Source organism: Manis javanica, chromosome 2 (genome assembly GCF_040802235.1).
Source record: "Manis javanica isolate MJ-LG chromosome 2, MJ_LKY, whole genome shotgun sequence".
Taxonomy (NCBI): Eukaryota; Metazoa; Chordata; class Mammalia; order Pholidota; family Manidae; genus Manis; species Manis javanica.
In genome coordinates, this window is record NC_133157.1 from 7,824,169 (window position 1) to 7,840,453 (window position 16,285).

General features: G+C 47.1%; 1 protein-coding gene across 3 annotated transcripts in view; it reads right to left on the bottom strand.

Moving 5' to 3' along the window:
* Nucleotides 1-16,285, bottom strand: part of GARNL3 (GTPase activating Rap/RanGAP domain like 3) — a 132,729-nt gene that overhangs the window by 31,493 nt on the left and 84,951 nt on the right. For all 3 annotated transcript variants that reach the window (XM_073224262.1, XM_037008129.2, XM_073224264.1), the window contains 8 exons: nucleotides 14,664-14,739; nucleotides 13,916-14,014; nucleotides 11,787-11,890; nucleotides 7,655-7,763; nucleotides 5,463-5,508; nucleotides 4,600-4,706; nucleotides 2,508-2,623; nucleotides 620-724 (listed from right to left, as the gene is read on the bottom strand). In XM_073224262.1, the coding sequence (XP_073080363.1) occupies nucleotides 620-724; nucleotides 2,508-2,623; nucleotides 4,600-4,706; nucleotides 5,463-5,508; nucleotides 7,655-7,763; nucleotides 11,787-11,890; nucleotides 13,916-14,014; nucleotides 14,664-14,739 (762 nt within the window). The remainder of the gene's footprint in view (nucleotides 1-619; nucleotides 725-2,507; nucleotides 2,624-4,599; nucleotides 4,707-5,462; nucleotides 5,509-7,654; nucleotides 7,764-11,786; nucleotides 11,891-13,915; nucleotides 14,015-14,663; nucleotides 14,740-16,285) is intronic.

A 16,285-nucleotide genomic window follows, 5' to 3' on the forward strand; every position in this document is an offset into this window, starting at 1 on the left:
TGATCACCTTGCTTAGCTCTCTACTTTCACATCAGAGCCTTCTCTGCAGCAGGCAGCCCGCTTCCTTCTTCCTGTTGTGACGTGGGATCGAGGCAGAAAGCTGTGTAACCTCCCAGTACTGAGCAAGACTAATGTCTCAAAGGAGCAAGTCAAAGGGGGAATGAGTTCTTCCAAAATCTGGAATAACGTGACAACTGGGAACCACCAAGCAGTCGGGTGGAAATTTAGGTCCTCTGTGAGGACACCACCCCTCTCTGCTTACTCCTGACAGGTTCAAGGTGCTCTTCCCAAACTGGCTTCTCCCTTCAGAAAATGCTCAGGAGGCAGTCATATGGCATGTGCTCCCTTGACAAGAGGGAGCCCAGCCTGGGTGCCGAGGTCTCCTGCTCCTGGTCAGTAGCACCCGTTCTGAGAGAGCTCTGCTCTCTCACTCAGGGCTGCAGAGCGCTCTGCCTATGTGGTCATCAAAGACCTCCCTCGCCGTTTCCACAACAATCCTAAGCGAATTTCCAGAGCACAAGGGGGTAGGCAAACACGAAGCCTTTGCAGGCAGGCTCTCTGGTTTGGACAGACTCACAATTGCATGTCTTGCACAAAAAGGTTTCAGAGTAAAACCCACCTGCCCTACTCTGACAAACTCTGCCTGGCGGGCCTCCTCTTTCTTCCGTGCTGACTTGGGCGATTCTGGTAAGACGTCACTAAAAGATCGTCTATTAAGCATGTTCTAAAAAAGAAAAACAAGTTATGACTTTCAAAAATGGTTGTCGAGTCTCATCCTTTGGCTTCTCTTAATGCACAAACCTACTGGTCCAAGTGGCTCTGTTTCTACCTTCTGTATCCATTCAATAAAGCACTTATGGACCACCACTCAGGTGTCAGGGGTGGCGCCAGGTGCTAGGGATAGAGAGGGCAGGTGGACAGCCAGCACCGTGCAGCGGCTGAGAGCATGGGCTGTGGAAGCAAGCTCCTTACTTACTAACTTCCTAACAGTGCAATTGAACCACCACATCACCCAGCTCCAGGGATCCCATTCTCTAGTGTGCCACCTCCTGGAACATGACAAACAGAATTCTGTGTGGATGGTTGCCCCTGGAGTTGTGCAACTCTGTGGCCCTCTGGGCAAGTGAGTTCATTTCTGAGAGTCAATGTCTTCTTGTGGCTAATACCTGTCTCCCAGGTGTGTTAATGAGGATTAAATAAGGAAACAAATGTAAAGTGCTCGGCACAGTGCATCGGCACATACTCAGCGTTAATTCTCTTTTAGACCGTATTCCGAGGTGGGGTGCACTTGTTCAGTCAGCAAGTATTGGCTGGGCACCTACTACTCTGCCAGGTCTGGGGGATGTGACGTACATGGGCTCTGCCCTTGTGGAGCACAGAGTCTAATGGGAGAGACAAAGTTAGTAACTAATTACGTGATTGGCACATGGGATAATTTCTATGCAGGGCAAGTCTGCAGAGTATCTCTGAGCACTTAACAGGGGGACGTGGTTTCAGTGGGGGTTGAGGACAGCCTGCCCAAGGACATCACATGCTGGTCTTGGCACCCTCGGCTCCCTTCCCTGATCTTCAGGGAAAAAGGAAATGACAGATTTCTGATTATGGCCTGCTCTTCAGGGCCCTGTGGTTAGTCTGGCCCAATCCCTAGGAGAAGGTGGGGCGAGTGGACGAGCCAGTGGGCAAGGTTACCTATAAAATGGCGGTGGTCCCTGTGCCACAGGGAAGGGGCCACAGGAGTGCTAGCTCTTTTTGATGTCCTTCCCCTGCCTGGGCAAGCGCCTAAAAGCTGAGGCACATTTCCTTGCAGACGCGGTCAGCCAGGCCTTTTGCTGGAGCTCACAGACGCACGGACTCTAGGAGAGGCTCCCCTCCTGTTCTGTGCTTCCTGGTTAATGCGGGAAATGCTGCTAAACAATGGCGATTTTGCTCTGACATCTAGTGATCTCACACTGAGTCTGGAAGCCTCCAAAGAGTACGGGCACCCCCCGAGGCTCTGGGCTCCCCAAGGGAGGCACCAGGTCTCATCAGTGTGGACATACCCTCAGCCTAGGAAACGTCGGGCACAATGTGGATTTTCAGGAAATGTAAGCACTTGCTACTACAGTGTCTGAATATGGGGCTAGTCAGTAAGTCTCTGGAAAAATCTTAGAAAGAATTCAAATTCCCACGTCTGCCTTTCCGTCAGCGCTATGGCACTGGTAGGCTTGACCAGTGCCACCAAGGACAGCGATCCCCCACAAGCAAGCTCTGATGCTCCGGGGACTGCTGATTGACACTCTTGTCCTCGGCCTACACCTTGATGTCCACAGGCCGTGGTTTCATGAAAACCGCATCCCTGTGTCTTGACATTCAATGTCCCCTCCTGTGGTGGCACTAAGAATGTCAGCCCATGGTGGACAGTAAAGCTCAGGTGACTCCTGCGCCCTCCTAACCAGGACTCACTGCTGGGACTTGTCCTCTCAGCATAGACCCCTGAGAAGGAAGGAAGACCGTGAACCCAGGGTTACCTTATGCAAATCTGGCATCAAATCCTGGTATAAAGACCGGATCAACATATCCAGTGTACGTCGACGCTTCTGGGCAAATGTTGGGGTTTCCAAAGTGGCTTTTTCACCATTAATTACTAAAATAAATCAAGTGATAAAGGGAGTTACAAATATTAACATGTTATTGGAGAAAGTCCTTCTCAAGGAAATGGCTCACAGTGAACACTATCCACTTCCCTAATACTGGTGTTACCATTAGTATTACCCTTCCTTCATGGGACAATGCTTAAAAACTCTCTAAACTTCTCTATACAAACCCATACATAGGTAGGTATGACTATTTTACCTTCACCATTGGACTGAAAGCTTCCAGAGAAGAGGGTATATCTAAATACTTGAAGACCTAGTGCAAACCCAACCTGCTCCCATCTACCAGTCCACCCACCCACCCATCCCATCCATCACCCACCCATCCATACACCTATCACCCACCCATTCCATCCATTCACCCACCTACCCATCCATCCACCCATTGCCCACCCATCCCATCCATTCTCCCACCCACCCACCCATCCATCCACCCATTGCCCACCCATCCCATCCATTCACCCACCCATCCACCCATCCATACACCCATCGCCCACCCATCCATCCATCCACCTGTCCACCCATCCAACACGTGGGCCAAACCACCAGGATGCCATTCAACAGGATTAAAGAGTTTTTTTGGCTGTACTTTTTAATGCCTAAAGAGTACTGGGATTCTTAGCCTAATGGACATTTTTTCTGGAACAAAAAGCTGGTGGTTTAGTGGACTAGACACTAAGAATCCATAAGGTGTAATGCCCAGCTCCACATCAGAGCACAGAACAGAGGGTGCGTAACAGAAGTTAAGGGCTTGACCTCAAGTTATGGGTTTGAATCCCAGCTGTGCAGAAATAAGCAAATCATTTAGGTTCTTGGGCCTCAATTTTCTACATTGTAAAATGGATATAACTATTTCTGTATAGGGTCATTGTAAGAATTTAGATGATAGAATACATTTAAAGAATTAGCACAGTGCCAGGTGTATCGAACTAAATACATATTAACTATTGTTCTCATACACAGGGTCAAAGGAAGGGCAGTGCTCACAGACTGGGGAATGAAGGCCTCGGGAGGGGGCACTGCCTAGACAGCATCTGCATGTTGGGGGCAAACGGAGCTTGTCCGTGCAAGACATCTCTTACGGGATTTAAACTCCGCATGCCTGGTCTTTTTTCTAATTCTTTAATAGGGAATTTTTGTTTGAGAATATTTTTTCTTTAGTACTCCAGAAAAATCCATTTAAAATGACTTGTTTTGGCTGAATTAGGGGAAAAAGGGAAAATTTCTGTAGAAATGCCATTTCCTGTTATCTTGGAGTTGCCTACTTGGCCTGCAAGCTGAACTTTCAGCTGTGATAACCAAGGGGCATTCTGGGGGAGCAATGTAGCAGAGCTCTTGTGGTTCAGAACTGGGGGCTCATAGCCAGGCACCTGGGTATTACTGGTGGAGCAGAAATGTACCCTCAGCAGCTAGTGACCCTGGCTCAGGTTCTCCATGCGTCATTCATAGTCTCTCTGTCTCTGTCTCTCTCCCTTCGGGTCCTCTCCGAATCTCTCTCTCTCTCTCACACACACACACACACACACACACACACACACACACACACACACACACACACACACACACTCCCTAACAACTCTCCCATCCCTAAGAACACATGCATAACCACTCTTTGCTCCACCTCCTTCTCACTCTCTGACAAAAGGCACAGAAACATACATAAGCAGAGATCAAGGACTGGTTGTATCAGAACCCTAAGCAGAATGCTAATTTGAGGTCCCCTGGTATTGTGAGCAGGTGAGAGTAGATAAGGTTCAAGGCAGGTGGGCAGGATGGTAGGTACACAGGAGAAAACTGGTACAACATTGCCAGAAAACTATATACATTTTATAGGAAGTATGAAAAAAATATGGAATGGATCAGTGCTTACACAACTGTATCTTTTTATACAGCATCCTGAGGGGATTTGAAGAAATGGACTCTGATGTACAACAAGGTGCAAAAACATTTCAAAATCGAAACTTACATTTCACTAGCAAAAAGTCCCTGAATTCCTGGCGGTCTGTAAACACCGGTGGGGATGGCAAGGGTGGGCCAAAGAGTGGTACACTTTCTTCTGAAAATATTTTCAGCCTATGTACAGAGAACATTTCAGAATCAGTTGGTTTTCCTTCAAAGATCACCAGTATTGGACTTTAAATTTGTCTGGTTGCCTATGTGATGTGTTAGGAATATTTATTTTACAACAGCATGTCTTCTCTAGAGCCACCCTGGCCATCAGGCATGTCCTATGTGCTGGAGGGCAGAGGCCAAGTCGCCCTGTATCCTTCGCTCTGAGCAAGGTCAGCACCCCAGGGACAGTGGCAGAGCCCCCGCTGAGCCCCCGCTGCGCAGCACTGACCACCTCTCCTCACCCTGCCGAGGTAATATCATCACCTTCAGTCTATGGATGAGGCCAGGGCTCCGAGGTGATCACCTCTTTCAAAGCCTTAAAGGTAATAAATGACAGAGGCTGGGAGTCCAACTCAAATCTGTTGGGCTCAAAATTCATGCTCTTTTCACAACATCATGATACCTTTTAACAGATTAGTTTTTGGAGAACAGAAGGATAAACGGGCAAGGTTGTGGCCTATGGAAAGGGGGTTCTCCAGTCAAGATCAAACATATCAAATTTGTGCCCACTGTAGAGTACCCTGACCCTGGGTCTACTGCGCTACATGGAACAAGTTTTCCCTGAAGAGGTGGTGACCTTGAAGAAAGTTCCATGTGGTGAAGACCTCACATCAAATCAGTCAGGAAATGTGGGCACCAAGAGTCTCATAAAATGACTGCCAAATGAATGCGTAAACATGAATTAAGACAAGCAATCACGAAAAAGTCATTACGTACCTATAATTGTCATTGTGTTGATTGTACCTCACTAAGGCAAAAATATCTGTGGGGATGGTTAAGGAAATTAATCAACAACCCTGACGCTCACAGTCAATGGCTTGTGCTTTGAAAATCCCTGTGCAGAATCATCCTAGACATGCACGTGGTGGTCAGAGTCCCTGCCACTCATAGGTTGAGATGGAACCTTGATTTCTTTAAAAGAGACAGTCCCGGAAGACACAGGTTCCACCTCCATGTGCTCATACCTTGGGGAAAGCGCTAAGTCTCCAAATCTGTCAGAAAAGCAATACGAACAAATGTGTGAAGCAAACTAAATGGCCAATAAAGCACGAGGCGCAGTTCCCTTGCCTGGAGATACAAAATGAGACCCCAGTGTGGAATCAGTCACAGACTTCACCTCACACATTTTGAAAAGAAAAGTAATTTAAACCTTCTGGCCTCGGCAGACAAAAAAAACCAATATAGCTGGTGGGAGCCTCTCAGATGAGTCTGTGCTGCTTGTGTCAGGCACGAAACCAATATAGCTGGTGGGAGCCTTTCAGATGAGTCTGTGCTGCTTGTGTCAGGCACGCTGTGTCTACACTAGAACCACATCCCTGTTCAGCTCTTTTTCCTCCTTGCTGGCCATCTCCCACCCAGCTTTCCTTAGCTCGGGCTAAAAACCCATCAGTCATAGCGGCAGACTCGCAGACACTGAGTGGTGACTGGTGGTTACCATGGGGGAAGGCTTGGGGTGGGTGGGGGGGATAAAAGGGCAAAAAATTCTCAATCATAACAAAAGTTGGTCACGGGGATGGTAGTACAGCACGGAGAATATAGTCAGTGATTCTGTAACATCCTCTCCTATGCTGACGGAGAGTAACTGCACCAGTCGGGGTGAAGATGTAATAATGTAGGTCACTGGTAAACCAGTGTGTTGTATACCTGAAACTAATATAAGATTGTATATCAACTATACCTCAATAAAAACAAAATAAAAAGCCACCAATCCCTCAAAGTGTTTCCATTCCCGGGCGCAGCAGAGAGCATCTGCACCAACTATCTGCTTGTCCCTTTCCAGAAACAAATGTGTCAAGCCCCAAATCTACAACTACAGGAAATTCTAGAAATGTAACGAGTCCCTCTCGGTCACCTAGTGTCACCTCCCTTGCCCTCCTGCATCGTACCTGGAGAAGTTTTCTGTTCTACAAGAGGACTCACAGCAGGAAGGGGAAAGGACTTGTCCTAAATCCCAGGGAAAAGAGCAGAATATCACTTGGGAGCCAAACCAGTTATTAAAGTGTGGGTGCATTTCCATTTCCGTCCCTGTCCTCATGGTATAAACTGGGAAATTTTCAGCTTTTAAAAACTGACTGGCTATACTGTTAGGTTAAAATGAACAAGTCAAACTATGCAGAACAATCCACGTCCAGATGCAATGAGTCGCAACAGTCCTGACTCCAAGCGTTTTTACTGGAGTCTCCAGGGGACATAAATAACTAGACCAGACTTTATTCTGAAGATGCCTCTTAGCTGCCTTTTACTTATTACATACAGCCTGTAGAGGCACCACCTTAGAGTCTCACTGTCATGGCCTGTGACCCAGAGCAACAGGGCTACGACTGGGTGTCGGTTAGGCTGGCCGTGCTCAGGTGCCATGCCCATCTGAGCTGCGCGTGGACATTGCCGAGAACCTCAGCAGGACTCTGCCAGCACTATGACCTAAACGGGGATTTAAGGAAGAGGAGAGAAAGCAGATAAAAATGCGATTAACTACCATTTCTCAAATTTCAAGAGATGGTAATACACCCTCTATTACTAGGGCTGACAACAGAGAAACATTATTTTTGGCTTTTTATCTTAACTTGCAAGTTTTTATACCTAAAGCAAATTTCTCAGAGGATTCACTACCTATAATTCTTTTTATTCATTTATCATTGACGGGTAGAAGTTCCCCTCATTTCGTAGACAACCTGACAAAAGAGAAAGACATTTCAGAGGTCAAGAATTCTTTGAGAATTAATTCATCTACTACTCCAATGGATGGAGAGAGGAGGGAGAAATACAATGCTGGGTCTCAGAATCAAGCGATGCAAAGAAGCGATGACACACAAGGCAGTTGTAACAGTTGGTTGGAGGGCCATTTTAAGTCGAATGAGGCTGACCAATAGTTTGCTAATAAACAGGAGTGTTCACAAAGGCCAGGATACGTGTAAAATGGGAGCGGATCATGGAAGGCTTAAAGGCAGGAGAAGGTTCCTCTCCTTCCTGGAACACAATGGTGACGATATCATTTCCAATGTGGCGCTTCCTTTCCACCTGGACGTAAGAATAAATAACATCACTGAGGTCACTCAAACATGGTGCATTCACAGGGTTGAGAAACTAACACAGCACCACCAACCAAACCAACGACCGCCGAGCCCCGAACTGCAGGCCCCTCTGAGTTCTTGCCTCCCCTGCTTCCCGGCCCCCTCTCCCGGCTCTCCTCTCCAGCCCCTCTGCTCCTCTCTCAATTCAGGCCTGCAATTCCTCTTGCCTCCCCTCCCACAGAAGCCTCCTAACTCACCTCCTGGCCTCCACTCCCTCCCGTTTTCCAGCTCTGACTGTGTTCACTTTCACTCGTCATCTCCTAAACCTGGTGTTCAAGGCCCCCAGACAGGGGAGACATTGCATCAGAATTCCCTGGGGATGGGCCTCATGTATATAATAATATACATATAAAAATATGTATATTATTATAAATGCTTTAGCTAGCTCTGAAACAGAAACTTGGTGAGAACAATGGCCCTGCCTAATCTGACCCCAGCTGACTTTTCCAAAATAATCTCTTAGGCCTGTGGTCAGCAAATTGTTTTATGAAAAGGACCAGGCAATATTTTCGGGTTTGCAGACCATATTGCCTATTCGTGCCCAATGTAGTGCAAAAGCAGCTACAGAGAATACATAAATAAGTGGGCATGGCTACTTATGGGGCCATAAAGCCAGGTTACAGTACGAGACTCTATTCCCTAAATTGTACACCACTCGACTGGTGTACAATAAACCCTTATTTAACAAAATAGGCAGTACACTGGACTGGCCCATTGGCCATAGTTTGCCAAACCCTGTCCCAGACCTTGGCCTAATAGGCCGACCAGAATGATTCACTGTTCTCCATGGATCCCTGGTGTGTCCCCTATTCTACACTGTAAGCTCCCGGAGAACCGGATCCCTGTCTGTTTCATATTAGGTATTACTGCCATTTTGAAAATGAGGAAACTAAGGGTTAGAGATGTTCTAATTATTTCAGTTCAGTTCAATTTAATTCAATTCAATTCAATTCAATTCAAGTGATTTCTTGGATATGACACTAAAGGCATAGCCAACAAAAGAAAAAAACTAAATTAGACGACATCAATATTCAAAACCTTTGTGCCTTAAAGGCACAAAAGAATCATCAACAGGAAAAAGGCAACCCACAGGATGAGAGAAAATATTTGGAAATTATTTGTCTGACAAGGGGTGATAACCGTAATACATAAAGAACCTCTACAACTCAACAACAAAAACAAATAACTTAATTAAAAATAGGCACAGGACTTGACTATACATTTCTTCAAAGAAGATCTACAGATGGGTAATAAACACATGAGAAGGTGCTCAGTATCACTAATTATTAAGAAAAGCACATCAAAACCACAATGAGATACCACTTCACAACCATTAGGATAGCTATTACAACAAAGACCAAAACAAAAACCCAGAAAATACTCAGTGTTGTTGAGGAGGTGGAGAAATTGGAACTCTCGTGCATTGCTAGTGGGAATATAAAATGGTGCAGTTGCTGTAGAAAATGATATGAAGCCTCCTTAAAAAATTAAACATAGAATTACCATACAACCAATAATTCCATATCTGGTATATACCAAAAAATTGAAAGCAGGGACTCAAACATTTGATATTTGACATCAGTGTTCATTGCAGCACTATTTATAATAGCCAAAAGGTGTCCAACAGTCAAATGTTTATCAGTGGATGGATGGATAAAGAAAATGTGTTAAACATGCAATGGAATATTATTCAGCCTTAAAAAGGGAGGGCAATTCTGACACTGACCCAGTGGAGGGGTCAAGAAGAAGGCTGCACACCTGAGTCTACATTTTTCAAGAGAGGTCTGGCTGGGGATGTAAATTCAGGTGTCATTAGCATAGAAAAGCCACTTAAAGCCGTGAGACTGGGTGAGATCCTCCAGGGAGTGAAGGAGTGTGAGAAGAGAAGAGGACCAAGAGCTAAGCCCTGGGGCTCGGCAATGCAGAGAATGTGCCAAGATCACAGAGCTGGTTCAGGGCAGAGCAAGGCTTGGCCCACGTCTGGCTGACCATAGAGCCTGGGCTTCCATTGGGACTGGAGCGCTGGGGGACTAGGAGATGTGAGTGGTGCTGGACATTGCAGGATGCAGAAGGAGGTGAGGCCCCACAGGGCAAATATCCACGCGGCCCTCTGCCCCATCATGGTGTTTGGTATGGTGTGGGAGGAGGGAGAGATGTAAGAAGCTATTGTAATACCAACACCTACGGACTCTTTGTGAAAGTTCGTTTCCTTACAACAGATTTGGGATACGGCCTGGACCATTCCACTACTGTTCCAGATGGTGGGAAGTCACAAAGCCACCAAGATTTTATGAGCCAGGCTGGCCTCTGACTTTTCAACCATTTCCAAAGGCCCCCAAGAGCCACAGACAGGTATAGAGAGAGGCTCCCAGAGACGGGGCCTTCTCTGCCCTCCTGGGCGCTTTGACTTCCTTCCTGTCACTCATGCTGGGCAAGTGCAGGACCTGAGCTCTCACAAGCCACGCAGCAGCCGAGATGCTGAGGACACCAGGGCCCACCTGGGGACGTCTCAGTGCTCCTGGTGAGTGCTGTCCACCCTGCTGTGCCAACAGCCCCCCACATCCCCACCAAAGATACAGTTAAAGACCTGCCTTGAACTGTTATCTTTGTGCGTCTGTCTCTGGCTAATGCCCCTAGCTGTCACGGACATGGGCAGTCCTGGTGAAGTACAGGGCTGAAAAGGTTGGAGCTGGGGGAATAGAAGGATTGTAAAATATTTCAATGGAAGTTTTATGAGGTTATCGTTCAGGTACTTGAGGTCAGTACAACTCAAGATTGTTGGGGAGGTCAGCCTGGTCTCTCTTCCCCACGTCACCCTGAGATCCTATGGGTCTCAGCTCCTGAGACACGGAGCCAGTAGCAATACTGCACATATGCTCAGCCAGAGAGAGGAAGACGCCTTGCAGAAGGAACTCTCAGCCACGTAAGCAGTCTTCCTGGGCTGAGGCACTTCCTGCTTCCACCTGTCCAGTTACCTTCAAGAACAAGCTTAAAACTTCCGGCGGTCTCCACTGCCTCCAAGACAATCCACCAACTCCTTCTTCCAGGCCCCAAACCGCCCAACAGAACTCCCTCTTCCTACCCCTCACCGCCATGTCCCTGAGGCGCCTTTATGCCCCCCGACTCCATGGCCTGCTTTAGCCCACTGATCTGCTTTGCATCTTCCCCCTTACTGCAGTCTGATTGAAATAAAAATGACAAGTGCTCAGAAAGAAAAGCTTTGTAGCTCATCACATACCCTCTCTAGGTTCATATTTCTCACAAGTCTTTGCTGAACAACTGTCCACTCTTGTTTGTGATATTTATTCATTCAGAGGCCTTCGATGTATAAAAAGATAAAATTAAATAGAAAGTTAAATGGAACCCCCCAAATGCTTCAAAACCCAGCAGCAAGTGTCTTTGTTCTCTCTAAATTCCAACGAGTCGGAAATTTCTTCCCTAGAAATGGCCAGTCTCTGGGGTGGGTGAGGAAATCTCAGGCAGCTTTTGCCCACTGTGGTGGAGCCCATGCAGGCACTCAGCGCTGACCTTCTGCATTAACCTGAAGGACGTTTGCCAGCCACTACTCAGGACCGCTTATTTTGTGTCCCAGATCGGCTCATTCTGACACGACACAGGCACAGCAGGAGAAGTCACGGAGACAAGGCAACGCATATGCCAAACAGTCCCTTAGGAGTCTATAAAGCCACACTCACACATGCAAGTACATACACCGGTTCGCACACGGACTCTACTACCTCTGGTCCTTTCTTTCTTTAAGGAGCTGATAGCATCAGCGAGGAGGGCTCTGCCAAGGCTCAGTGAAAGTTCAAATACACAGACAGTGAACAACATCCCTACACCGGTGCCTGAAGCTCAGCCCACATAGGAACATATGTGGTCTCTAACGCTATGAAACCATGATGATATTTCTCCACATTTAGGTCACTGATGGTTCGTGTGCTCTCAGGGAGTCTGTGTTCATACATACCTGCTGTTTGTTCTCTCTGGAATACGGCAACATGGTGGAAACATGAAACATGATCTCGTGCCCTTGGTATACAGTATAAACTGAATGGATCCCTGTGGTATCATCTGTAAAATACAAGTATGTGTTTAGCGGTCACAGAGAATGCAGAGACCATAAGGAAATAGTCTTTATTTGTAGATGAGGGGAATGTAGCACATAGTCAGTACATTCTCAAAGGTTATTCTGGATTATCCATCTCAGTGGAAACAATGGTAGAGATCATGCGCCGGCTGATGCAGAAACCCCTTCTTCCCCCTCCAAGCTCCTGTGCTGTCGGATGCATGCCTTGCCTTGGAGTAGGGGATGTCATGAAAAGCCTGAGCTAGAAAGGAGAGTATGTTACAATTCTTGCTGCTGGTGTATAGGACACAGTTAATACAAGATGACATAAAATAATTATCACATCCATAAAACCAAAGGAAGCCTATCCCTGGCAGACCAGTGTAGCGATGAAGCATGGGCTTTGGAGTTCAGCAGACTTGGACTCATTTCTCATTAACTATGATACTTCTGACAAGTCCCCTTTCTCTGAGCCTCAGTTTCTTAATTTGAACATGGGTAGAAATAGTGTCTAACTCCTAGGGATGTTTGCAAGATGATACTTGGAAAATGCTAGAAGAGCGCCTAGCCATAAGCAAGGGCTCAACGGATGACAGTTCTGCAGAGAGGCTGAGTCAGCAATGGGGATGATGAGTTTGCAGGCATTCCTGGGCCCCCCATGTGCACAGGCAGCTCGTTGGGGTAAAGCTGGGGCCCGACCAGTGGTCTGCATGTATCTGTCAGTTACATTATTCACAGTGTTATTCTCACAAATTGCTTATCTTTCCCTACACAGAGTCTGTGAAATGACACCAACATGAGCTTGGGGAGAGATGAGGCTCCCAGAGGGATTTGAAGCCTGTCCAATTTAGGCCAGATGAACCTAGCATCACCTGGCTGGCTCACCGGGATGAGCAAGTCAGCAGACAGAAGTAAAAGCATAGGAGAGAATTAGAAACACTATACAATGACAAGACAGCATGCGGCATCAGATCTGAATTTGTGATCTTATCCCCTTTGCCTCTGCAGACCCCCACCCCCAAAGCTGTTTCCCTTCAGATGTTCCCACTCTCACTGCTGCGGCCACCACTTCTCAGCTGGCCGGCCTAAAAGCCAGGTGTCCTCTGTCATTTCTCTTCCTCTCTGTCTCCAGATTCAATCAGCCCCATAGCATCAACCAATTCTACCTTTAAAATGGCTCTTGAATCAGTCCACTCCTCTCCCTTGCAGCCTCCCATCCTCTCCAGCCAAGGCAATCAGCTCTTGTTCACACGCTGCAACAGCCTCTTAACTGGCTGCTCCTCTTAAATACTCTCTGGACCATTCCCTCCTCTGCGGCCAACAAGTTCTGCTCAAAGGGGCAATCTGATCCCAGCACGCCCCTACTTAAAACCCTTTAGTGACATCCAATTCTATTTAGAGTAAATCCAAAATTATTAATGCTCCCAAACTCCCTGTGGATCCTCCCTCTCCCTTCCTCCAGTCCCTCTGCTCCCTCCAGCCATAAAGGCATTCTCTGTTTCTAGAACATACCAGGCTCTTCCCTGCCTCAAGGATTTCACAGATGTTCTCTGCTTGAAATCCTCTTCTCTCCTCAAGACACTATTATTCCTACTCATCACTCCCTCGGGGAAGCCTTCTCTGATCCCCCAGATTAGGCAAAATGTCCCTGTGGCGCCCTGTACTTCTTAGTTCCTCCAAGTACTCAGCATCCAAGTAGTTGATGATTATGTCTCACGTCTGTGTTGTCCGCGAGACTACGGGCTCTTAGAAAGGCAGAGGCCACGTTGGTTTATCCGCTGCTATGTCCCCAGGGCCGGGCACAGGCCTGGTACACCCTGAGGCTGTGAGGGCCGAGTCAGTCTTGCAAAGCTCAGCGGAGCCCCCAGATGTGTCCAGGGACCTGTGTTGGACGAGGTGTGAGGCTCCACTTCCCTCTTACCCTCTTTAGTCCACCGCTTCCCCCATCTTGGTACAAATCCAGATACAGATCAGGCTGGCTAACCAAAGTCACACAAATAATAACAGAATTGGTCACAGGGCAAGCTTACTTTTGGTGTCCAGACCGCCGCGGTAGCCCGTCCAGCCCTTTAGAGTGATTGTGTCACCCAGGAGATTTAAAAATTTTTGAAAAGCATCACTTCCGATTTCTGTAGGAAGAGGTACAGTAAGGGGAAGGTACAAACTCTCATTTTCTATGCCACTGGGAAATGCAGTAAGCTGTGCAGATGTGGGCAATGGGTGGACAGAATGGAGAGACCACGTAAGAAGGCCCCAGGAATCGGGGGGAAGGAAAACGACCGGGCTAAGGCAGTCTCACCGCTGCCAGGCTGGGGTCACAAGTGTCCGGCATTGCGAAATGAAAACATTGTGACTAAATGCTTCCATGAACAATAAACCAGGACTAACAGGAAAAGTGCTATGTAACAGGAAAATGGCCCCATTCCATAATTCTCCCCACCAAAAAAAAAAAAAAAAAAATCACAGAGAAAAGTCTTCTGCTACTAAGACTATGAAGAAGCAAATTCTTCAAATCCCATGTAACTTTCCAGTTAAACTGTAGCTCTGGTGCCACTGCCTGGTACAAATTAGGTGACTGACAAATATCTGTCAAAGGAATGAAACCGGGCAACATCTGCCAGACAAAATTCACCCAAAAATGTACCCTAAAATTTCAGTGAAACAACTGGCTGTTTCTTTGGTTAAAAACCCTAACTCAACAGGCAATCTGGTTTGGGTTATCAAAACTGCAATGGGGCAGAACAGCATTTCTGTGAGTAGAAAGCAAGAGACACTCACCATTGCTGAGCATCTCATCATCGGTGAGCTGCCCGTCTTTGGCAAAAAGAACCCCAAACTTGAAATTCACAGAGCCCTTACAATAGAAAACAAAAGCTGTTGAATTTAATTTTATCATCAAATTCTACACAGTTATGAGGTGAGCTGATCCTTACTTACGAAACCTGCAGGGACTGGAACAGATGTGAGGGGTGTCACTTCCCTTCCCTCCATCTCAATTTTGACCAACATTAACAACGATCATTCCCTTATTGATAGATTTGTCTAACTTACAGATGCAGCTCTATGCTTTTATGTGAGTTAATTCATCTGTAATTTCATTATTAATGGTGTCTGCCAGGATTCTGTGGCAAAAGTGTTCAGAGCGAATGGCCTGCAGGGACTCACAGGATGGATACTGTCTTCTGATCAAGCCAGCAGCAGCCGTCCAGACCCCAGTCAGCACAAGAGAGCTCAGGGTAATGTAAAACTTAACACAACAATCTTAGGCTGATAACTTGTGGACTCTTTTAGAAATAGAAATGGAAACTTGACCAGCCATCACAATCACCTGGAAGGCTTCTTAAAATAAAGGTGTCTGGGTTCCACTTCTGGACTTTCTAATTCAGTAGTCCAGGGTACAGCCTAAGAATCTGTATTTTGAAGTTCCAGGTGATGCCAATGCTGCTGGTCCAGGGACCCCACTTTGAGAACCACTGGACTGGAGGAATAAACCAGCAGACTGTCAGGAGGCCCAGGATCAGGGCTGGCTGAACTGACAGCTAGCAAGCCCGGGGCAGAAGGACTGGGCCAACAAGCAGAGCCATGAGCCATGAACTAACAGCCTGTTAGAATCCACACTTTCACTTTACAGACTGAAGCCCAGGGAGGGCGAGACTCGCCCAGGGCAGCACTAAGTACAAGGCAGGACAGGAGCTGGACGCCAGGTCTCGGGACTTCTGACTCAGTGTACTTCCCAACCCCATGGCATAGTCTTCTCAGGGCGATTTTGGGTGGGTGAAGCAGAGAGCCACAGGCAGAAATGAGGCCCACTGCCAACTGATCACTGGCCTCAGCTTTAAAAAGCTTTCATGGGGCTGCTCTGAGGTTGGCAGCAAGCTTGCCAGTACCCTTGCTAAGGACCTGTTCTGCTTCAGGTGGAAATTCCAGAAAGATGGGTGGTGTAGGGCTTTAAGGACTTGAAATTACAGACAAGGTCTCATTCAAGTCATTATGTTTCTGGGACTGCCCAAGTGATGTTAATGATTAACAGAGTTTTCATTTACTCCAGAAATCAGTATTACTGTGTGTAATGGGTCCTATTTTTGGAGGAGACAGTTTTTAGGACAGGCTATTTAGGAGGCGCTAGTTTGATGTGAGGGGCTACCTGACCACCACAAATCATATTTTAACAAACCGTTTAATCCGACACCATCAGCGCTTCATGAGACTGGCCGCCACCCTGAGCTCCGGATATTGGGGGAAGGGAGGGAGCTCTCAAGGTCCCAAGACCAGATCTGGGCCCCTGGAAGGAGGTGACTGGTGGAGGGGATCCATGTGAAGTGGTTTTCTCAGGACTTAGATCCTGATCAGACACTCACCCCTAGACATAATGTCATAATTGTAATTCCTAGTTGTATGGG